This window comes from Pan troglodytes, chromosome 11 (genome assembly GCF_028858775.2).
Source record: "Pan troglodytes isolate AG18354 chromosome 11, NHGRI_mPanTro3-v2.0_pri, whole genome shotgun sequence".
Classification (NCBI taxonomy): Eukaryota; Metazoa; Chordata; class Mammalia; order Primates; family Hominidae; genus Pan; species Pan troglodytes.
The window spans coordinates 98409040-98434962 of NC_072409.2; the positions used below are offsets into that span (position 1 = coordinate 98409040).

Sequence of the window (25923 nt, forward strand, 5' to 3'; positions counted from 1 at the left end):
GAAAACACTTTTGCAGTTTCTTATAAATTTAAACACACACTTACTATATGACCCAGCAATCATATTTGTGGGTAATTCCTCTAGAGAAGTGAAAACTTATGTTCATACAAAAACCTGTACTTGAATATTCATGATAGCTTTATATGCAATAGCCAACACTTGGTGTATTAGGGTTCTCTAGGAAAACAGAACCAACATGGGGAAACAGACAGATTTATTCTGAGGAGTTTCCTCATGGAATTATGGAGCCTAGCAAGTCCAAAATCTGCAGAGTGGGCAGGCAGGCTGGAGACCCAGAAAGAGCCAATGTTGTAATTCAAGTCCAAAGGCAAACTGCTAGCAGATTTCTCTCTTGCTTGGGGGACGGTAGTCTTTTTCTTGTACTCAACTAACTGAATGAGGCCCATCCCACATTATGGAGGGCAATCTGCTTTACTGAAAGGCCACTGACTTAAAGGTTAATCTCATCCAAAAACATGCTCACAGAAACATCCAGAATGTCTGACCACATATCTGAGCACCATGACCCAATCAGGTTGACACATAAAATTCATCAAGTCCACCCTTGTCAACTGAACACACATGCACAAACATATTCACTTCAAAACATGGAGGAAATACTCAGATAAATGTATTTCTCATTTATGTAATTGGTCATGTGGTCACTATGGTCATATGGTCACTGTGGTTATGTGGTATTTCTAACAACTTTCTTCAACTACTTATTCCCTATTCCCTTTCCCCTCACCAAACACCTCAGCTGGTTGTAGTTCTTTTCTTGGTGGGAAACCCAAATCTTCAATCCTGAAGTGTCTGGGCCATTAGCAGTCCTGAATGAATTGGGTTGTGGTAGTTTTTCATTGACTTTAACCACATGGCATAGTAATACTAAGAGATACCATAAAGGATCACCTGTATTCCAGATATATTCTTCCTTACCTCCATTGTAGAGTAGTAGTCCAATTTCCCCTTGGTAGTCAGGATCACTCACCCCAGCCAGCAATGTAACCCCCTTCTTTGTCTGTTGCTTTGGAAGCATGAGGAAGCCAAAGCATCCAGGCAGCAGTTTTAAATTCCAGTTCAATGAAATCAATGTTGTGTCTCCTGGTGGAAGCATCTCTCTCTTTGGAACTAAGACCTCTAGGATAGGAAAGCATAAAGTCACAAGAACAGGAAGCAAACATTTTGCTAATAGGTCACTAGGGATAATGATGAGTGGTGCCACTCCCAGTTCCACCCCCTGATTTGTGGATCCATGAACCCTGGCTATGGGAGAAATGGCACCATATATTAGACACTGATTTCAAGTGTATACAGCCTTCTGGGGAACTTTGCCATACCTTGCAAAGTTTTACTTCCTAGCTGGCACTGTAACAGTCTTCAAAAGGCCATTCCACTATTCTATCAAACCAGCTGATTTAGGATGGTGACGAACATGAATTTCATGAGCACAGGCCCATTGCCACACTTCATTTGCGTGAAGTAACTTCCCTGATCACAAACAATGCTGTGTGCAATGCCATGGTGGTGGATAAGGCATTCTGTAAGTCCACAGATGGTAGTTTTGGCAGAAGCATTTTGTGCAAATAAGGCAAACCCACATCCAGAGTAAGTGTCTATTCTAGTAAGAACAAAACCTGGCCCCTTCCATGATGGCAGTGGTCCAATGTAATCAACATGCCACCAGGTAGCTGGCTGATCACCCCCAGGAAATGGTGCCATATCAAGGGCTGACTGTTGGTCTGTGCTATTGAAAGATTGGGCACTCAGTAGTGGCCATAGCCAGGTCAGCCTTGGTGAGTGAAAATTCCTGCTTCTGAGCATATGCCATAACTTCTATCCCTGCCACCATGGCCACTTTGCTCAGGAGCCCATTGGGCAAAGACAGGGGTGGTTGGAGAAAGAAGCTGGCGTGCATCTACAGAGCAGGTTATCCTATCCTATCAATTTGATTATTAAAATCCTCCTCGCTGAGGTCACCCTTTGGTGAGCATGACATGGGATGTAAATATCTTCACATTATTTGCTCATTCAGAGAGGTCCATCTAAAAACCTCTTCTCCAGATTTCATTGTAACCAATTTTTCAATCATATTCTTTCCTAGTCCCTGACCGTCAAGAGTGGTGTGTAATTGCACGTGTCCTTTGACAGGTAAATGAATAAACCAATTGTGGTATATCCATATAATGAGATGCTACTCAGCAATTAAAAATAAGTGGGCTATTGATATATACAATGATTTAGATGGATTTCAAGGACATTATGCTCTCTGACAGAAGCCAATGTCAAAAGGCTATACATTCCATAATTCCATTTATATAACACTCTCAGTGACAAAATTATAATGATGATGAACAGGTCAGTGGCTGCCAGGGATTAGAGTTAAAAGGGAGGGTGTGAGTACTAAGGGGTAACATGAGGAACAGTCTTTGTGCTGATTTAACAGTTCTGTATCTCAATTGTGGTAATGCTTGTATAATCTATACATGTGACAAAATGTCCTAAAAACACTCCAACGAAGTGAATGTAAAAACTTAAATCCATCTATGGTCTATATTTGAGTTAAAAATATTGTACCAATGCCATCTTCCTGTTTTGGACAGTGTACTGTGGTTATGTAAGATGTTACCATTCAGGGAATCTGGGTGAAGTGTATCCAAAAACTCTGCTTACTACTTTTGCAACTTCTTGTGAATGTTAAATTATCTTGAAATAAAATGTCATATAAAAATAAAGAAAAATCTGGAAAATAAAAATGTCTTGACTATGCTTTTCTTTTTCTGGCTTGGGTCCATCACTGAATTCATGAGGAGAGTGTCACGATTAGTGCACTAAGGAAGAACAGAGAGGGTTGTATGCCAAAACAATTCTGACCTACAGGGTGGAGCATGAACCCAGGGAAGTCTCTAATACTTCTCTCTGGGTGACTCTGAGGCCTTCGTGCTAGGGTCAGCATTAACAAAGAGCAACATTTTCTCTAACACAAAATGTAAGAGTACAGAAGGCAGGGGCACCACCTTCTTTTAAATTATCCCTAATGATCATTTCCTAGGTGAAAGGAAAGTTGAATGTGGCAAAAATTGTTGGAAGGAGCTGATGTCAAAACTCTGGTTTTGTAGACTGTGTCTGCTGAAGAAAGAAGGAAACTGAGGATTGGACTATGGGCAGAAGTGTTTGTAGTGTCTACCATTCTTTGGTGAGCAGAAAAAAATTTCTAATCAAATATGTCTGTGTATTTAAAAATTAAAAGTCAAGAGGCTTTTTTAAAAAATCATCATCTTTTTGATGAAAGACTTCATGTCACAGGCAACAAAAAAGTCATTTTTATCCATTATATTAAGCCACTTATATAAATTTGTGTTAATACCAAAGGCAGTTACGTGCATGGGAATGTAGGAATTAGAAATAGCAACTCTTCGAACTAAAAACAGAATTACTATTTGACCCAGTAACCCAATTAGTAGTTATATATGCAAAGGAAAGTAAATCATTCTATTAAAATGATATCTGCATTTGTATGTTCATAGCAGCATTCTTCACAATAGCAAGGATATGGAATCAACCCAAGTGCCTACCAATGGTGGATTGGATAACGAAAATGTGGAAGATATATACACCATGGAATACTATGCAGCCATAAAAAAGAACAAAAGCATATCCTGTGCAACAGTGGGAATGGAGCTGGAAGTCATTGACCTAAGCAAATTAATACAGAAACAGAAAACAAAATACCTCATGTTCTCATTTAAAAGTGGGAGATAAACATTGGGTACACACAAATACAAAGATGGAAACAATAAGCACTGGGGATTCCAAAAGTGGGGAAAAGGAGGGAGAAAGGCTTGAAAAACTATGTATCAGGTACTGTTTGCTACTTGGGTGATGAGATTATTAGAAACTCAAAGCTCAGAATCATGCAATGTATTCATTTAGCAAACCTACACACGTACCCCCGAATCTAAAATAAAATAAAGACAGGATCTTGAATGTTCTTACAACAAATAAGTAATAAATGTTTGAGGTGACAGATATAATTACCCTGATTTAATTATTACCCAATGTACACATGCATTGAAACATTCTATTTTACCCCATATGTATGTAAAATTATGTATCAATTAAAAATTTTTTAAGAGGAAAAAAATAGCAACTCTTCTGCCCATGTATCTCATGAACTCTTCTGAACATAGGCCAATAAAATGCTCTCTCAAATGTTTTCTGGTACATTTTGTTTGTTTTTACAGTTATTTGAGAACATTAAGTAAGCTTCTCTCGTTGTGGCTACAAATTTATTATAGTAATTTTCACTTTCGACCCTCTAAATCCAAAGGTCATTTTTGCTACTGGGAAGAATCCTGCATAATTTGGAGAAGAAATTAAAATAGGCAAAGCTTTCAGTCGATGAGTAAGGGCTACGGTTGAGAATGAAATTCACTCTTTCCGCTGTCCCATATTCTGAAACACACATAAACATGACAACTTTCACTTACAGCAGCCACAGCCCCAAGCTTATTTCATAACTTCCCAGGATATAAATAAATATTACTCACAGAGGACTGCCTTGTTGTTGTTTACTGTTGAGCTTTGAGAATTGTTTATTTTAGATATGAATCCTTTGTCAGTGATTTGCAAATGTTTTCTCCCAGTCTGTAGCTTGTCTATTCCCGGGGCAAAAGTTTTTAATTTTGATGAAGTAAAACTTATCAATTTTTCTTTTTTGCATCATGCTTCTGGTGTCATGGCTAGAAATTCTTCACCAAATCTGAGGTCCTGAAGATTTTCTCTTACGTTATATTCTACATTTTACATTTAAATGTTGACCCATTTTGATGTAATTTATGTCTGAATGTGTGATGTGTGAGGTTTAGGTCAAGATTTTTTTTTTTAACCCAAGATGCCCAACTACTTCAGGACCATTTGTCAAAAAGGTGATTATGCCTCTATTGAATTGCTTTTGAACCTTTGTCTCAAATCAGTTGGGCATATTTGCTTAGGTGTATTTCTTGGTTCTCTATTCTTTTTCATTGATTTATTTGTCCAGCCCTCTACCTGCCAGCACCACACACTCCTGATTAGTGTAGCTATTTAATACACCTTGAAACTGGGTAAAGTGATGTCTCCCACTGTTATGCTCTTAGTTTTACTTAAAAGCTATTCTAGTTTCTGAGTTCCCATATACATTTTAGAAAAATGTTCTCTATTTCCTAAATCTCTTGCTGTGATGTTGGTAGGAATTGTGTTAAATCTCTATATAAATTTGGAGACAGCTGGCATCTTTAACATAAGTATCCTAACCCATGGTCTTACTAGGTCTCCTAATTTATTAGATCTTTTTCATTTCTTTCGCTAGTGTTTTATAATTTTCATACACAAGTACTATGCATGTTTTGCAGGTTTTATACCTAAGTATTTCTCTTTTTCGGGAAATTGTACATTGTATTGTATTTTTAATTTCATTTTCCACATTTTTTTACTAGCTTACTAGTGTATAGAAACACAATCTTTCCATGTTGATTTTGTATCTTGAGATCTTGCTGGACTCATTAATTCTGTAAAGTTTTTTGTTTTTGTTTTGAGTGGTTATTTTTCTTTTTCCTTTCCAATCTGGATGCCTTTTGTTTCCTTTTCTTGCCTTATTAGGCTGGCTAGAATTTCCCACGTTATGTTGAGAGAGAGTGGTGAGAGTTGAAATCTTTGCCTTCTTCCTGATTATAGGGGGAAGTGTTTGGTCTTCATCATTACATACAATGTTAGCTGTAGGCTTTTAAAAGATGGTCTTATCAAATTGAGAAGTTCCTATTTATAGTTTTCTGAGTTTTTTTTAAAATAAATGAGTGCCAATTTTTGTCACATGCTTTTTCTATATCAAATTTTATGATTGTGGGGTATTTTTAGCCTCTTAATATGGTGGTTTACACTGATTGATTTCTGAATATTGAACCAGATTTGATTGTGTATCTTTTGACCAATATCCCTCATGAACATAGATGTAAAACTTCTAAACAGATTTCTGGCAAATTCTATTTGTTTTCTATTGTTGCAGTCACAAAGTACCACAAACTTAGTGGCTTAAATTAGATAAAATGTATTATCTTACAGTTCTAGATGTCCAAAATCAGTTTCACTGGGGTAAAGTCAAGGTGCTGACAGGACTGAGCTTTTCCCAAGGCTCCAGGAAGAATCTGTTTCCTTGCCTTTTCTGGTCTCCAAGGGCCATCCACATCCTTTGGCTCATGGCCGTTTCCTCCATATTTTAAGCCAGTACTGTGGCATCTTCAAATTTCTCTTTCTACCTCTCTGGTAACATTATTCTCTCTCTCTGACTCTTCCTGCCTCCCTCTCATAAGAGCACTTGTGGTTTCATCAGGCTCACGTCGGTAATCCAAGATAATCTTCCCATTCAAGATCCTTGACTTAATCATATTTGCAAATTTCCTTTTGACATATAAAGTAACACATTTGCAGGTTTTGAGGACTAAGGAGTGAACATCTTCAGGGGCCATTTCTCAGTCTACCATATTTTCTTTTTTTGTACACTGTCTTTGTTTAGTCTTGGTATCAAGGTCATACTAGCAGTCTCATTTTTATCTTTGTAATAAAATTCTGTCGTAATGAGGTATTACATTTTAAGTTTTGTAATTTTTTATTACTCGTGCTTTCCTGTGAGTTGGGAATATTGTGATGAATGCTTAGTATGGTAATGTTTTAATTGCATTCTTTGGGTATACAGTGTCATCACATAATAAACACAATGCTTCGCCATCCAATTCAATAACAAAATCCACACTTCATTGTGCCTTAAGTGTGTGACATTTGATGGTCATTTCTTTCTTCTTTTCCTGTTTTGACATGAAAAGTGTGTACTGGTATTTTTTTTTTTAATTGCAGTAAGGCAGTATTTGCGTCACCTAAAATTCTGTCAAGTTGTAACTGTGTCATTGTTATCTGTAGCATTCCAAGCAGGAGAGAAGCACAGTCTCTTCCATTAACTACTATTCAACTACACTCATGTAGTGTGAAAGCAGCCATAAACAGTAAAGAAATGAATGAGCACCACTGTGTTCCAATAAAACTTTATTAACAGACACCAAAATTTGAATTTTATATAATTTTCACATGCTACAAAATATTATTCTCCTTTTGATTTTTTAAAAACCATTTAATAAGGCAAAAACCATTCTTAGCTTGTGGGCCATACAAAACAGGTGGCAGGCCAGATTCGCCCTGCAGGCTATAATCTGCCAACCCTTGCCTTAATCTCATGGGACCTACATACTAAAGAGGGAAAAGAAGAAAATAAACAAGAAAACAAATACATGAACAGATAGATAATTTTGTGCTATGAGGAAATAAAATAGTAAGCTGGTCAGAGAATGTGTCTCTGAGGGACCGGGGAAGGTGGACCTGAATGATGACAAGGAGCCAGCCATGAGGAAAGTTGAGTGCAGAGTATTCTAGAAAGAGAGAAGACCAAGGGCAAATGTGGGAGGCAGGCACCAGTTTGGTGAATTAGAGGAACCAAAAAGGGTATGGCAGGAACACGGTGAAGAGGTGAAATGAGGTGGGAATGTTCAGGAATCTAAATAAGGATGACATCATGGTTAAGAATGTAACTTTAATTAGTTGACCACAGTAGTAGTTCTGTTAAATAGAGCCTAATTTTATACATTGGGTTTGTGGTCCCCTGCAAATTTATATGACTACACAACGTATAGTATTGTCAAGTTAAGAGAGAGAAGAAGAAAATGTTTTTGTTTTTGCCAAAGAGTTGTAGAAATACACAGTATCTCCTACATAAACCAGCACATCAATGAGAACAGATTCAATTGGACCACACAATTTATTTCAATAAATGCTCAAGTTATGATGCTTCATCTTATATTTGCTCATACTACAAATCTGTTGCTCCCTGGACCACTTATGGCCATCTATAGCAGTTTTATGTAAAAAGTCTAGTTTCTTCATGAAACGTAAAACATTAAATCCTTAGTTGATACTTTTTCTTCTTATGCTCAGGCCAATTTGTGTGTACCAAGCCTGCTCAGTTTCTTTTAATGCACTAGAAGGAAAATCATTTTTAAGTTTGCACTGATTTGTGGCAATATTTGTATTCGACCATCAAATGCTACACTATTTCCTTTTAAATGGCTATGTACTTAATTAGTTTCACTTGTTCAGCAATTAATTATTTTCAGAGACTTCTTATTTTGGTATTGAACCTGACTATTGATAGTTGGAGCAGATACCGTGTCAGGATTGCAATGCGTGTATTCCAATCACACCACATAAAAAGTTTTCACATTTGCAATAAAGCTCTCCGTTTTAATATCATCTAATATCTTTCATAATTGTGAAATATCCTTCAACTAGTTTCTTTTTTTCATTTATTTTTTCCAGTACTGCTTCTAGTAAATATGAGGCAAAAGGAAGCTGTAAAAGAAACACAAAAAAGATTATTAAAACTCTATATTTTCTTCAGTTCAAAAACATACTAAATATTATTAAACCATTAGAAGTTAGATGTCTGCAACTTTGCAGCCATAATGGTACCCTACTGGATCTCTTTTCTACTGATCTTGCTGGTCAGTGTGGGTAATTTTGTCTTTTCTAATAAAAATGACAAAAGAGCCGAAGTAAAATGAAAAAAGATAAACGCCGTATTGAACAATTCATGGTTTACTGACCATGTTAATGATGTAATCTGCAATACAAGCAGCTAAGCCATTTATCTTCGATCAGCTGATCAATAGCAGGTTACAGTCATCTCTAGGGCCCACGGGCCCACAGAAGTAGTACTGTGTGTTCATCACTCATAAAAGAATGAGAGAGAACCATCAATCCACATGTCTGCGTTAGAGCCGAACATCTCAAGAGTTGTAGAGTGAAAACTTCAGAGGAAAAAATGGCAAAAGTATACCCATTGATTAAGTTGTTATAGAAAAGTTGTTTGGCATATCAAAGTGTAATACACATGTTGCAAACTACTGAGTTTATGAAATGTAGACTACATTTTTAAATTTCATAATTTATCTAACTTTTCTGGTCAAGTTTTATTGTTCCCTCTGCTTCACTGAGTTGCCTGTAGAACTCCAACTCATCCAATACAGTTATACAGTTGGATAGGTGGTAAGTAAAAGACAATCCGAAATGCAGCCCCAATTACTTCTGAATCCTAGAAATTTCTCTTATCCTTATTCTCAGCTACATAGCCTCACATAAGAGGTCTGTCATAATTAAGAAGTTTGTTAAGTCATTTCTTGGACTTGTCCTTTAGATCAACCAGGGATAGACTACTTCTGTTTCTCTGAATATATTAATGGGAATGCTTAGCATGCCCAGCCCCCTTCCCTGCAGGGCAGTAGCATCAGGCCCATTTTTGTGCTAGGATGGACGACTGACAGCATCACTGTCGGCATCTGACCCAAGATGGCCTAACGGCCTTTGTCTGGGTCCTCAGCTATGCTCCGCTAAGGTGTCTATAATTAAACCAATCAGAATGGCTCTTTGCTAAATTTGGACTGGAGAAAAGAGAAAAGACTAGCTGTGGTAGTAGAACTAAAGAGCAGGCAGGCAAAAACAAATAGACCACATTAGCCATGAAAGAGAAATAGAGACCACAGCTGATCCAGAAAACTGCCTCAGACCCAAAGAGCATTCTAGTTTAAGTCCCTTCTTATGTTTACAGTAATCTGCCTTCTCCTTAAGGTAGCCTGAGTCTGTGTCTGTTCCCTAGAAACACAGGAGCTTCACATATTTGTCTTACTTGAAACTTACCACTAAAGAAAGTATAAGATACCAAAAGAGCACATTTCTTCAGTTTTAAGATACAGATGAATAGAAGACATATACATTGACTTTAAAATAGCTTTTCTAGGGGGAAAAACCTACCACATCAAACACACTCATATTGCATATGCATCCCAATTTCAGGAATGTGAAGAAGTGGGAAAAGCATATCTTAGAAATAAGAAAAAAGAATATGATCAGTTCTCTTATGGAGGATAATGATAAAAGCAGTACGCTTTAATTTTGACAAATTGCTTTTCTTGGATGTAAAAAAGAGTTACATTGGACAAAGATGCCAGTTTTACAAATAAAAATTTAAAACTTGAGAGCATTAATTTTAGGTGTGAAAGAAATGCACAAAAAAATGACAAGACTACTGGGCAACTTTCATTTAAATGATGTCACGCAGTACTACATGCATTCCTATCTAAAAGGAAGACACAAGAAGGGAGTAATTTCCCATCCCTTACTGGTGGAAACAAGGCTGAAGTGTTTCAATTTCTAAAATTGTTCTCTAATCAAATACGTTTGGGAAACAAACCAAACTTCTACCTCTTAAGAGTCTTTAAAAGGCTAACAGGCACTGGTCTCTCCGAGAGGGCAATATAATATCCTATTTCTAAATTCACTTGTCCATCCTGTTCTCATGGTCTATTTATCAGGTGGAAATAGTGGTCCATGAAACACAGTTTGGGGAACATGCTGGTTGTATCATTTCCCGTGTAATAATGTCACAGACCTTTCACCAGTCCACAATGTGTTGGCATTAATCATATTGTTTGCAAATTTCATTTTCAAATTTAAATCTAAATCTACTCTTATTATCTTGTAATCTGAACAATTTTCAACATGGACATTACCTTTAAAAAGTCAAGCTCAAATAACTCTTCCAGAAAGCCTCCAGTGTGGAGTGGGAAGTCCATTTATGAATTTATTACCAACTCCCTTTATTCTCTTGCCCTGGCTCCCAATAAAACTCAAAGCCTCAGAGTTAAACACAACTGTATGACAACCCTGTTTTATTAGATTATAAGCTTCCTTTAAGCTTTCTATAGAGGCTAACACATTTTGGATTTCAAAAAGGAGTCAATCCTTAAATCAAAATGCAGAGTATCTGTACTTCTACTGCCCTTGCAGGAACCTATTTGTCTATAATCGTTCAGAAGAATCATATTATTTGTCATTACATAACTTTAGACAAAATTTCATATATCTTACTAGTGTGAGATTTAAAATTTTTATTTTAATTCAATTTTTCTATTTTCCCTTTCTATGAACCAATTGACAATATTTTCCTCTAAACCCAGTGCTCACTCTACTTGCTGTTTATACCTTGTGGTTTATTGCTAACTGTAAATTTAGCTTTCAAAGAGGTCTTCCAAAAATTATTTTTTAAATACATAAGGTTCAGTCATAATTAACGTAATTTTAAAACAGAAAATACGACAAAATAGTTAATAATTGAAACAAATTTAGAGGAAGACTAAGAAAAAGTCAGAACTACAAAACAACATTTTGTAAAATCTACTTATGTTTTTAAATAAATGCAACAATTTAAAGTAACTGTCAATTAAAAAAAATTTAAGTACCTGTCCCTTCCTGCTTTACAAATAGTTCTTGGTTTATGGAACAGATTCAACATGTATTCAAATAATGAATGCACTAACAACTTTGGTTTTAAAAATAACCTCTCTTACCAAGTTTATACTATTCATTTATTTAGCAAACATTTTTCATAGATTGTACACAAAACAATTCTGCTTAGTCTAGAATGTATTACCAAAAGATTTTGTTTATAAAAATGGCTAAGAGTGGAATTTTCAAGTTAACTGGCTATTTTGGTTAATTGAGAGTTATTACTTATAACACACTAACTCTTAAACATCATAAATTATAGTTAACCTGAAAGTCAGATGGAACATAATTTAATCTTCAGTGATTCAAGAAAGCTCTTCAAAATCTTACAGTACCACATGAACATCAATTCTCAGCATGTAGCTCTAGGTTGGTTAGAGTTAGGACTGACACTGTACTTAAAATACAACATACCTTAGAAAGCACTTTAAAAATTCACATGGTCTGCTTATTTGTTTGCCATATTTTTTTGAGTGCAAAATGTTTTAAAAACACTAAGAACAAGAGACCCAAACCTTATACTTTGAAGTCCAGATTAAATGCATATTTATTTCATACAAGGAGTGTATAGTTAATTATATTATCTTTATATGCATTCTGGAAGGGGCTATGTCTCCCTTAGAAATCTCTGAGGGAGACATACAGACAGGCATAGCTGCCCTTTTACTACTAGGATTTTAGAGTTGGATAGAAGTGGCAATCTGACTGACCACAGCAAAGATCTTGCACCCTATCAAATACATCTGAAACAACAAACCAACATTATGCTGCAGTGGGTTTCATCTCAGATGGTATTTGCCAGGGATTACAAAGTCCAGAGAGCCTGCATGATTTCTTTTTCTCTCTTGGATAAAGAAGGAGAAATGATATTCCTGGGCATATCAGCACAGAGTTAGACATGCTTGAACTCTTTAGCATAAAGAGAAAAATGGACAGGTGAAGATTTCATACTGAGTGAAATTTCTTGGCATAGAAATTTAACGGGGATATCTGACAAAGTTTGCCTCGGTCTATAGGTAGTCTTAAGGCAGATCTTCCTAGTCATTCTGGCTGTTCCTGCTGCAAAGAGTGATTTCCATTACTGGAGGGATCTCCCCTGATTTCACACAGATTTTTAGCTTCTCTGACATATAAATACCTACAGAAGTTTACCTTTAGGAACTGGTATGCAACTATCACAATCTTAAATTTATTACTCACACTTACAAATTGTGGCTTCCTTTAGAGGTGACATATAAATGATATAAATGATGACTGCAGATGCTTGAGAACTATCTTAGAAAAATAGCAGAGCTTAAATGATTGCAAAACATAAAAATAACTTATTACATCAGCATTCATGGGAATATACTCTTAATATAAAATTGAAATTCTTTTGCATTGAAAGAAAAAATGGAAATAAGGATAACTTTTAAGTATAAAGGACAAAATTAACAATTTGGCCATTTTAATTCTTGTTTTCTGTTTGAAGACTATGACCAAAAAGATACTTCTTGTAAGATAAAATATGACTTTTATCTAGAGTTATATTGAAAGTGAAGAATATAAAATTTTATGAATTATATCTGCTCTTAAAATATGACTTAATGAGACCTTAGTAAGATACGATAATGTAGTTTATTATAAAATTAAAGGTGCAACATTTGGTATATGCATTTATTTACATACATATATATACATACAAGCACACACACAAATCTGAGTGGTTAGCATCCACTCTATTATCTTGTAGTTAAAGACTGAACTTGTTAAAATAATCAAGAATACTATCAGAAAGAACAATGTATTTATAATTTAAATTTGGCACTGAATTTTGAGTCACATCTCCTAAATGGTTGTTTCTATTTCTGCTGCATATCATAATAGAAAAAAAGAACTCTTGGAGTTCTGCTAAAAATGGACAGAGAAGGCTGTGCCTGCTGCTTTCAAACTCTGTTGAAGGCTATAGCTTTTTTCTCTTTAATTTTGAATTACTCTAGAAGTTGTAAGACAGAATGAAGAAAAAAGCTTCAAGGAGTGCTTCCGTAACACTTAAAGCAAATGGGTGATCTATTCTATTTATAAAGTCCTTGGGGTTGGGGAGATGCTTGGTAACTTACTTCAGGATTTAGTAAAATGAACTGCCAGCAAGTTCTTTAGGGCTATGGTAAGTTATATGAGATAGAAGAGAAATTTAAGTTAGCCATAGACTTTCCTTCAAATCCAGAAGCATCTCTAGGCTGTGATTAGGCTACTTGTCTGGTTCCTGTGTGACACTATAATTCTCGTCCCCAAAACTTGCCTAGATAGAGCTAACCCCTTGTCACTGGCTCCTCAGCAGCTGGGAGTTTCTTCCCCTCCCTCATTTTCCACTCCTATCAAGTCACTTTTCCCTAACTGATGACCAATATTCTCATAGATCAGAGACTACTGCTGTGCCTTCACCTTTAAGATAATGCTTTGGGCAATGATACCAGCACAAAAAGGAATTGAATTCCCTAAGCTCCCTTGGACATCAGTTTGGACCCCTGTGAATTGTTTGGACATTGGTCTTACACAAAGCCTGACACATTACTTTACCCCACCTTCTCCAACCCCCTGCAAGACCTTTTTGAAGTCCCAGTTGTCTTCTCACAAAGCCAGCACACATAATGACAACTACATCTTAATACTGGTATTCGGACTATCCTAAAATGACTGACTTCGTTCTCAAATGCCAGGAACTGTGTAGTATATATACTTGAAGGGGATATGTCCATTCCTTGTATGCTCCTTCATGACTAGGTGAGATATACACGCTAGAGATAATGCTTTAAGAGTCTACAGTCCACTGTTAACAAGAAGTCCCTTTTAATGTAGACATTAAAGAAATAATTTGGGGGCTCAATAGGACTAGGTGTGAGTACCAATGTTTATCACATGGATACAAACTCCGAGTTCAGGAAAAGAAAGTTTAACTGATATAAAAAGTATTTAGCAGGTAGACCCTTGTTATTAACTAAATGCTTGTGTTCCACCAAAATTTGTATGTTGAAATCCTAAACCGCAATGTGATGGTATTAAGAGATAAGGGCTTTGGGAGGTAATTAGGTCATGAGGATGGAAGCATCCTGAATGGGATTCGTAACCTTATAAAAAGAGATAGGAGAGCTTACTCACTCCCTTGCTCTCTCTGCTATGTGAGAATACAATGAGAAGACCACGATCTACAAAACAGGAAGAAGGCTCCTATGGCTAATGCCTGATCTTGGACTTCTCAGACCCCAGAAATGTGAAAAATAAATGTTTCCCAGTCTATGGTATTCTGTGATAACAGCTTGATATGACTAAGAGAACACTTAATAGTACAGGTAGGAAAAATAAAGGGATGGGGAAGGATCCAAAAGGGAACTGAATTATTCAGTCTCTTGTTCATCACTGTGTCGCTCAGTGTTGATTTAAATATGTTGCTCCAGAATCTGGATGAATGTGGATAGTGAATTATACCTCCTCAATGAAAGCACTCTACAAATACAGTTATGCATCACTTAGCAATAGGGATGCATTTTGAGAAATACATTGTTAGGCAATTTTGTCGTTGTCCAAACCTAGATGATATAGCCTGTTACACACCTAGGCAATATGCTATGGCCTATTGCTCCTAGGCTAGAAACCTGTTACTGCATGTTACTGTACTACATATTGTAGGCAAATGTAATGCAATCATAAGTATTAGTATATTTAAATATAGGAAAGGCATAGTAAAAATATGGTATAGAAGACTTTATAAAATGGTACCCCTGAATAGGACACTTACCATGAATGGAGCCTGTGGGACTGGAAGTTGCTGTGGGCGAGTCAGTGAGTGAGTGGTGAGTAAATGTGAAGACCTAGGACATTACTGTACACTACTGTAGATTTTATAAACACTGTATACTTAAGCTTCATTAAATGTATTAAAAAACCTTTTTCTTTCTTCAATAATAAATTAACCTTAGCTTACTGTAACTTTACTTTGTAAGCTTTAATTTTTGACTCATGTAAGAACACTTAGCTTAAAACATAAACATACTGTACAGCTGTATAAAAACATTTTTATATCCTTATTCTGTAAGGATATAAATAATTATGTATTTTTTTATTTTTAAACGTTTTAATTAAAGAATAAGACACAAACACTCACATTACCCTGGGCCTACATAGGGTCAGGGTCATCACTATCCCTGTCTTCCACCTCCACATCTTGTCCCACTGGAAGGTCTTCAGGGACAATAACACAAACGGAGCTGTCACCTCCTATGTTAACAATGCCTTCTTCTGGAATACCTCCTGAAGGACCTGCCTTAGGCTGTTTTACAGTTGTTTTTTTTTTTTAATAAGTGTAAGAGTACACTCTAAAATAATGATAAAATGCATAGCATAGTAGACTGGGAACAGCGGCTCACATCTGTAATCCCAGCACTTTGAGAGGCTGAGGCAGGCAGATCACCTGAGCTCAGGAGTTGGAGACCAGCCTGGGCAACATGGCAAAACCCAATCTCTGCAAAAGATAAAAAAAATTAGCTGGGCATGGTGGCACGCACCTGCAGTCCCAGCTACTCAGGAGGCTGAGGCAGAACTGCTTGAGTCTGGCAGGAGGAGATTTTGGTGAGCCACGATTGTGCCATTGCCCTCCAGCCTGGGAGACAGAGTGAGACTCTGTGACCAAAATTAAAAAAAAAAAAAAAAGTATGATATAGTACATACATAAACTAGTAACAGACATTTATTATCATTATTGAGTATTATGTGCGGTACATAATTGTATATGCTATACTTTTCTATGGGTGGCAGCACAGCAGGTTTGTTTACACCAGCATTACCACAAACAAGAGTAATGTGTTGTGCTACAACCTTAGGATGGTTACAGTGTCACTTGTGGATAAGAATTTTTCAGCTCCATTATATCCTTAGCAAACTAATGCAGGAACAGAAAACCAAATATTGCCTATTCTCACTTATAAGTGGGAGCTAAATGATGAGAACATATGGACACAAAGAAGGGGAACAACAGACCCTGGGGCCTATTTGACGGTAGAGGGTGGGAGGAGGGACAGGATCAGAAAAAAATAACTATTGGCTACTAGGCTTAGTACCTGGTTGATGAAATAATCTATACAACAAACCCCCACGACATGAGTTTACCTATATAACAACCTGCACAGGTAGTCCTGAACCTAAAATAAAAGTTAATTAAAAAACAATTTTCAGCTTCATTATCATCTTATGGGGACACCATTGTATAGTGTGGTCTGTCATTGGCCAAAATGTCCTCATGCAGTGATGACTGTATTTACTCTATAGTAGGCAATGGGTTAGGCATCTTCTGGGGAAACTAGTAGCAAATCTAGCAAACAGATATGCTTTTAAAATAAATTAAAAATAATTAAACATAAGAAATCACTAGCATACTAAGTCTGAATTATTTTCCATGTATTTTCCCCAGGCCTCAAACGGTTATTATCCTTTTTAAGGGTGACAAAACACTTTTACAAGGGACAATGCATTTTGGCATGCATTATTTTATCATTCCAAATCTGTCAGGTGGTATTTTTTCTATCTTATAGTTGAAGATATTGAATTAAAGAGGCTTTAGTTACTTGCCTTGAGCTAACTTCTTCTCATGCTAGCGTGAGACAGAATGCAACCCCAGGTCTTCTGACTATAAGCCATTGTAAGTTTACTGTGTGGAGAGAGTTCTGGTCAATATAAGGAGAAACTGAATGAATCTCAGGCACTCACATGCTGAACATGGATTTCTTCAGCAGTTACTGAGTTTCCTATTATTCCACAAGGCAGAGCTCATGCTCTGGAAGAGTGGTTGGCTTAGATATTTTACAATGCAAACATTTTAAATATGGAGTTTTGATTTTATTACCCATTGTGCTTCATGTATCTTGTTCTATTTTCTGCAGCCAAGGAAAAATCTAGTTCTAAATCTAGATGAAAAATGTTCTTGCTAATATCCCTCGAAAGTTAAAAAAACAGAATGAGGTGACATAGGATGGGCTTTTCAAGGTGCAAGAATAGGAGTCATTTTAATGCTTCTCTGGGTAATCCATATTTTTAGGGCACAATTTACTGACTTTTTGTTTTCCCTCAGCACGGTATAGGAGGTAAAAGATTACTCACTGTGCTCTCAAGGAACTTGTCTATTTAGAAGGCAAAACTGTTCCATACTATATTTGACTATACTAATTTGGCTCTTATATTAATAAGAGCCTCCCAATATTTTGGAAATCATAATGCAAATGAATATTACCTGTGTCCCCACATATATTGACTATAAATCCTACTTTAGATTTTTTAAAAATTATTTTATGTTATAGAAATGATAAACATTTTATCATTTGAATCATTTTTAAGTCACTTATTCAGTGGCATTAATTACATTCACGTTGTTGTGTAACCATCACCACCTCTATCTCTAGGATTTTTTCATCTTACCAAACTGAAATTCCACATATATTAAACAGTAACTCCCCATTCCCCTCGTTCCACCAGCCCTTGACAACCACCATTCTACTTTCTGTCTCTATGAACTTAACTAATCTCAAATAAGTGGAATCAGGGTATTTGTCCTTTTGTGTTTGACTTATTTCACTTAGCATAATGTCTTCAAGGTTCATCCATATTGTAGCATGTTTCAGTACTTCATGGCTTTTTAAGGCTGAATAATAAACTGTATGCATAAACCACATTTTGTTTATCCATTCATTCATCGGTGGGCATTTGGATCATTTCCATCATTTGGCTATTGTCAACAACGCTGTTATGAGCATTGGTGTACAAATATCTGTTTGAGTTCCTGCTTCCAATTCTTTTGGAGATATACCCCAAGGCAGAATTACTGGATAATATGGTAACTCTATGCTTAATGTGTGGAGGAACTGCCATAGCGTTTTCCACAATAACAGCACCCTTTTACATTATCATTAGCAACATACAAGTGTACAATTTTCTCTGCATCCTAACACTTATTAATTTCCTACTTTAGAGTTTAAGCTTTTTAAAGACATGAATTGTCCCATTTGTTTCCCATGCTGACTAGCACTTTTACATACTATCAGCACTCGATAAAAGTTTGTTGAATAAATAGTACTGCTACCTTCAAATATATACAGCAATTGAAGTAGCTGTTAATAAAGAACTTCCAGGCAGAAATCTTTTTATATTTGGTTGAGACTTAATTTTAGAATACTGGTTACAAACTTCTTTGTTTACTTATAGCACAAGAATATATATTAGAGGAGATAAAACTACACGAAGAAAACAATAACATAAGAAAGAAAGAAAGAAAAAGGAATTACAAGAAAAAACTGATATTGTAGATTCAAATAAATTTAATTATTTTATTAAAAGGATCCTTTTAACTGTAATCACATTCTAGTGATACGAAAGTAGGCTTACTTTGTTAAATTAAAAAAAAAACAGCAAGGCTGTGAGTAGAGAATTTTAAACTCTTGCTACTTCATCTAAATGTGAGGATTAATTCTGTATGGGTTACTGAGTGTGTAGGCTTACATGGATGAGACAGAGTGAGTGTGTGAGTATGTCAGTTTCTGAATGCATTTGTTATAAGTGCAACACAGGAAATAACCACAGAGTAAATGGCTTCAGAGTTGCAAGGAGAAACTTTCAGTTAACCTTCAGGCTAGTAGTATATTCTATTTACAAAAGCCAGGGAGATTTATAAAACCCTTCCCACTGCCACACTGCAAGGCATTCTACAGAAGGTAAGCATATTTTGCAGAGAGGACACTGGGGAAAGTTAGCCGTTTTAAATTTCAGCATTTGCAAGATCTGAAGCAACTAATAGGAACAGAGATATTTAAAGGTAAAGAAAAGCCACTGATCAAAGACTGTACTTTAAATTCTCAAAAACGGAAGGCAAAAAGACAGAATTTTTTATATAGTTCCAATAGAAGAAAATGATCTATACCAAGTGGACTAAAATGGACAAAATGAAACCTAAAAAAGGATTAGCAAATAACAAAGAATAAAGCAACACACCATAAATCAAGGACACATTTTCTAGCCATTCATGTCTAAGGGGATTTATAGAAATCTTAGTAAAGACCCACACTCTGGTTATAACTATGTATTATTTGTTTTATACATATATACATATTTTAATCTATCTACCCATAATTCTACTCAAGTTAACTACTTAGTAAATTTCATAGTTTATACATTTTAACTATTTATTGTCTTCCGTCCCTAGAAGTGTAAATTCTATAACAGTAGTGAATTTTTATCTCTTTTATTCACTGCCATATTCTCTAAACCTGAAATAATACCTGGCATGTAGAAGGTACTCATATATATATTTTTTAATGATTCCAGAGCAGAGGCTCAGCTTAATTTCCACTAATTATTTTCATTGCCTTTATAAAGTCACAAGTACAAAGGACTGTTTTGGGTATCATAAAGGCCTAAAAATGACCTTTATTATAATTTTAATTTGGGGGATCAGAATGGGCAGAACAGATAAACACTGTCTTTTAGTGGGCAAAGTTTAAAAAACTGACTCCTTGTTTTGATATGTGAACAGGTAAGACCAATTAGAATATAAAGGTAGGACATCTCCTTATGTGCCAACTGAAAAGAAACTATTGAGTTTGAAATAAAAATATTTATATCATTTACTCATATTTACAGCCACTAGACAGAATTCAAGTTCAATTGCATTTAAAGAAATCTCTGCTATTGGTGGGGGGCACAACACATGTGAAATAAGCAATTTATTATATTTACTTTTAAATGTATTCTTTTTTTCTTTTTGTAATATTTTCCATTATCAAGGAGTTAACTGTTTTAAGTGGAGATAAAATTCACATAGCAAAACTCACCATTTTAAAGTATATAAATCATTGGTTTTTAGTACATTTGCAAAATTGTGCAGCCATCACTAGTAATTCCAGAGCATTTTCATCATCCTCAGAGAAATTCTATCCGTAAGCAGTCACTCTCTATATCCTCCCAGCCTCTGGCAACCACAAACATACTGTCTATAAATTTGCCTATTTTTACATTTTGTATGAATGGAATCATAAAGTATGTAACATTTTATGCCTGGCTTTACTTCTTTTGTTTAACTAAAACTGCCTTACCTCTTTTGTTCCCTAAACCTCCAAAGATATCATTTTCTTTCTCTCCTCATGTAGTATATTAAACTCACCCATCTTTTGGTTTCCACCCAGACCCCGTTCATCTAATCTCATTACTGCTATCTATTCACCATTATAATGTAGATCACAATCTGTCTCCAGCCTTTCTAATACTATGGCCAGGCCACATCCAGACTCTCACTGCCCCTTACTTAGAACACCTTTTTGCTCCCAGTCTCCTCTCTCCAACCATCCTACAATGTTGGTCTTCAGCATCTTTGTAAAGCACAACTCGGATTACATCCCAACCCTGCTCAAAAGCTTTTATAATTTGGTCCCAGCCTACTTTTCCTATTTCTATCTTTTCTCCCACTCCCTAAACTATAGACAAAGTAATTTCTGTGGTTTCTCCCATCCTACTTTAATTATCAATTTGCTTGTTTGTCTCTGCCATAAATTACAAGTTTTAAAAAATATATCAAGGTGAAAAGAGAGATTTATACAGATTAAAAATGTTCAAAGAAATTAAAGGCAGCTATGCCATAGAAAGATAAAAGTAGACTTGGTAAGATTTTTTCAGTGTGGTTCTTATTACTAGAAATCTCTGGGGACAAAGACAAGGTGCAGATAAATGTCAAATATAAAAAATTACCAATAGCATCACAACTACTTGAAATAATGGCATATATCTGGGTTCTGTATCAAATATACTTAAGTTAAAATTTTAGACCTTGTAGTTCTCATGCACTTGTAGCTAACAACAGCAGTAGGTATCATATTATTATTAGTTCCACATTACCACATGAAGAATAGCTTTTTATTTTGTGGTGAATATTTTATCAATATGACATTCTATCAAACAAAAGCAGAAAAAAAATTATTTTTTTTAACAGAAAGCAATTCTGTGGCCCAATCAAACAAAAGACAAAATCACAGGGCCAGATTCACCCTGATAATCTCGGGATTTGATCACATACAGCACCCAACACACAGAGAGGACATAAAAGAGAGGTTTTCCAATAATTTTATCAAAATATTTGAATAAAAAATCAATATTGTACTAATTAGTAATTTTTAGAAAATGTCTTCAGTTATTCCACAATGTGAAGATGATGTAAGCTCATATCCAATGAGCAATAAGCCATAAACTAAACAAAATGTATGAATGAACATATTTACACTTTTGCCCATACAATCCTGTGAGTATAACTCAGACTCTAAAAAAAGGCTGGTGGGCAAAGAAAACCTTTTCTAATTCAGGACAAATATAATTGCTTGGATTGAGAGAGAAGAAAAGTAGGCTAAAAAAAAAAAGGTGTTTTCTATTTTATAGATTTTTCTCTTGGGTGTAATTATAAAGCGACATTCAAGTGCAACCAATGAAGTACCTATTTTTTCTCTCACAAAATTCAAAGACATCAGCAAAACCACCAATGTCAGTAATAAAAATAAAAAGTCTTTGACTTTTTAAATGTTATCATACTGTCACAGTGGAATAAAATTAGCTTGAAAAATGATCTAAAGGCACATGATGCAGTTCATTATGTACAACAGCAACAGCAGCGGTTTCCCAGTGTTCATAAAGGCTGCTCCATTAAATTTACCTCCAGTCAATAATTAGGAGTCCACAAATAAACCTGGGCAATTAAATCAATACTGCCTGGCAATTATATTCCAGAGTCCAGGCTCAGTGGCACAAAAAGGCACTATATCAAGCTGCAGTATTAAGCAGTCTGATGCCATTTTCAACAGAATTTTTTTATACTCACTGGACAGAATAAGCATACATTCAGCTAATGCAGAATGTATGTATATACCTCTCCACGTGTTAACCAAAAAAACTCAGGTCCAGTGTCAGTACAGTTTTAGTAAAATTTAACAAAGCTTTACACGTACAGATTTATTATTTTTATAGTCATAATTATGATAAAATTTCTAATTCAAATAAATACAGGCCATATTCACAAAGTGAACATTTTAAAAATTCATTAAAAAGTTTGTTTTTATCATTTTCAAGTTGAAAAGAAAAACCTCATTACAATCATTATTGAATTATTTGATGTGTCAGCCACTGAGCTAGGTTCTGGGAGTACCACATGATTAAGAAATGGCCTCTGTTCTCAAAAGCAAGTAGTCAGTGTAAAAGGCTTTGTCTAGCACCTGCACATCTATACTTAAACAACTTTAAGCAAATGATTTTTAATCACCTATTGTTATTAAAGTGATTCCAGACAATGTTTAAAAATATATCAAACTGATACTAACATGAATTGTTTATATACTATTTACTTATTCTCGACTTTACTAAAAGCACGGAAACTGATACTTGTTAATATAAATGTAAAATAATTGCATTTAATATCAGTTTCTATTTTTAATCTTTACACAGAAACATTTACAATGACTTTCCAAAAATCACAGGAGAATTTTTGGAGTATTTTGACAAATATGTTTTGGCTTTTATTTATTCCAGTCCATTTAAAAAATAAACAATTAGGTTAAGCCAAAAGAACTATAATGAAAAAGTTTTAGAATACATTACATGCTGTCAGTGATGTCAAAACAAAAGCTGGCTATGACTAGAAAAGCAGGGCTCTCACCTGCCAATAAACTGCCCTTGATCACTTACAAGAGGGGCGCATCCCAGCAGACTATATGTGTATTAAAAAAATACTTGAAAGGGAAGAAAAAGTATCACACAGGTCACAGCAGCAGTCTCAATAGACCCCTCAGGGATTTCAACTCGTCTTGGCCTTGTCATCCTCTATGCAGCTTTCCACTCGGCCCAGAAAATGTCGATAGGAAAATGTTTGAGGGGCCTCTGGTGGAAATTTTTTCATTCTTTCTGCATTGACAGGATGCCAAATCAATATTTACTTCCCACTAACAAGCTGCTCGAGGTCTCAGTAGAAAATATTGTAGAGAATGCGGGAAGACACAGTAATAAACAGCTGTCTGGCTGTGAGGAAAACATGAATTGACTGGAAACAGGTCCATAGTAAAAGGTCACTGAAACCCATGAACTCCTCAGGTGTCCATATCAACTACTAACTTTAAAGACACATAATAAAGAATCTCTTTTCCTAAGAGGTCTGGGAGAATGGATCCTTTTCAGTCTAGCAAGCACAGAGGTTGACTCAATCATTTAATTAATGCATTTGCTAAGACCCATGTTGGCTCTATCCCAAGGCATTTGTTTCATTTGTTAAGTCCCAAAGTACAAATAGAGGGTTAACTTTCCTTTCTACCTATTGGAATACTTCTTTCCCTAACAGAAGTAAACAACGGGGAAGTGTTTACAAAAAGTTAGACATCTGGTGAAAATGTAAGGCTTGGAATTCTTATTTGGAAGCTTAACATATGAAACAGAAAAATGAAATACCTGTCCTTCAAGAAGTTTCTGAATGTACAACATCCATTCCTTGTCATTTTCAGCATCAATTTTTGTTTTTTCAATTTCCTAAAGAAAAAAAATAAAAACACTGGTGTTAACGAAATTTATATGAACTTGTTTATACTATTAGATACTGAATAAATCTGGAGTAATATCAGTAGAATTAGATTCAACAAAGAACAGTCTGTCATCTCAAAGTAGAAATATTTAAATCCATGCTCTTTAAAATTTAATTTATAGATACGTACTACGGAAGATATAGCTATATTTATATATTTCACAGTAATTCAGAAATATTTAATTTCTACCTTCACAGTGGAGCTCAAAGTAGGGGCTAATATGGGGGTGAAAGCAATTAAAGTGAAAAATAAGATGGAGTTATATAAAAGAATCATTTACAGGTGACTCTCATGAGATAATACAAAACCTAATATTCCAAAATCTGACTTGTCAGCAGATAACTAAGGAGTAATAGTTCATTACAAACAGAATAGAACATGGCATGACTCCGGTATATTTAAATGCTTGTTGATTCAAACTATCCAATAATCTACTGATAGGCCAGGGACACTCCAACTTAAAGTGCTATAGGTCACAAAGTATTTTCAACCCATCAATTATCATGACAGAATATTTCTGGAATTGAAATGTATTCACATGTACAGTTGATGATTCACTTGAAATTGTAATTTCAGTTTATGAAAAAAAAAATTGACTTTCCAAGAAGGGAAGGGCGTGAGAAACTATTATTTGTTGAAATTTACTGTATGGCAGGCATCATGCTAGGCACTTCAGATAGGCTATCACAGTTTCTGATGTGAATTTACTACATTTCGATATAGTGTAAAGAACATAAATCAGGTGATCTGGGCTCTGCTTGGGCAAATCCTTGGACCTCTGGAAGATGACAGGATCAGTCTAAATAAGCTCTGGTCTATAATGAAATCTAGTAAATATATCAAAATGTACCTATCTGTCTTAGAACAGTGTGTTTATATCGCTTATTCTTGATTTAAGATTGTGTGACATGCATATTACAGTGCTGTGTACTCTTGTCTTCAGATTCCACCTGCCCAGAGGCAGAGGTGTCATTTATTCACAGACATGCACCATCTAGTCTTTGGGGCTATCAAGAGAGATCCTTTTCTAATTCACATATTCAAAGAGGACAACCTTTCTGATTTGCTCATTCAAAGAGGGGTTTTTTTGCTAATTTGTTAGCCCAGAGAGTGCATCATTTTAGAGATTACTTGGTCTCAAAAAACATGGTGACTCTGTGTTCCAGAATATGTACATGTGTTAGCATCAGTGCATGTGTGTATGTGTAAACACATACATGCACACAGGCATACTCACATGAGACACTGTGCTAAATCTGTGTGTTTTAAAATTTCTAGGCAACAGTAGAGGCCTTACCCTTAAATTTTGGTTAGGTTTCTCATCAATCGACATATTTTAATTAAATGCCTATAATAAGGCTTAGTTAACACCCTTGCCAGAAGTAGTATTACTCCCATGTGTCTTACATTTGGTACTATATGTGATATTGTTCTTATACTTCAAAGTTTAGAATTTGATAGAAAGTCGCAGACGTTTTGGCATAGCTGCTGAAAACAGAAACTGGGAATTCACCCACTGGATGAAAATAATACCTGTAGGATTCCTTTTAACTATTATCTAAGGATTCTTGGTAGTTCAAAAATCTTTACATATTGTAGATTTGCTCTATTCCAGAAGATCTTTCAGAAGCTGAAGAGGGGGCCAGAGGATGATCTCATACAGACACCCAAGTCTATCATTGAACAAATATTTGTTGAGAAGCTGCTAGTGCCACCATCTTTTAGCATTCCAAAGGATAAAAATCTAATAATCATGAATTAAAGCTCAGAGCCATAGTAGGATAGGAATGAGCATCCTACACATGTTTCGCAAAAGACCGCGTGGTATGAGATTCTGCTGTTATGAGGCAGTGGCTATGTAAAAAATGCAGTGTCTCTCCCA

The 25923-nt window shown here is 35.5% G+C and overlaps 1 protein-coding gene across 10 annotated transcripts in view; it reads right to left on the reverse strand.

Annotated features, from left to right (window-relative positions):
- Window positions 1-1036: 1036 nt before the first annotated feature.
- Window positions 1037-25923, reverse strand: part of CNTLN (centlein) — a 478854-nt gene continuing 453967 nt past the window's right edge. For 7 of the 10 annotated variants that reach the window (XM_063787956.1, XM_009456357.3, XM_016960656.3 and 4 more), the window contains 2 exons: window positions 23911-23988; window positions 7062-8430 (listed from right to left, as the gene is read on the reverse strand). In XM_063787956.1, the coding sequence (XP_063644026.1) occupies window positions 8329-8430; window positions 23911-23988 (180 nt within the window). In that variant the 3' untranslated portion in view covers window positions 7062-8328. Of the gene's footprint in view, window positions 1141-7061; window positions 8431-8684; window positions 8889-23910; window positions 23989-25923 lie in introns of those variants that run through there. The other 3 variants (XM_063787952.1, XM_063787951.1, XM_063787950.1) reach the window with 3 other exon arrangements.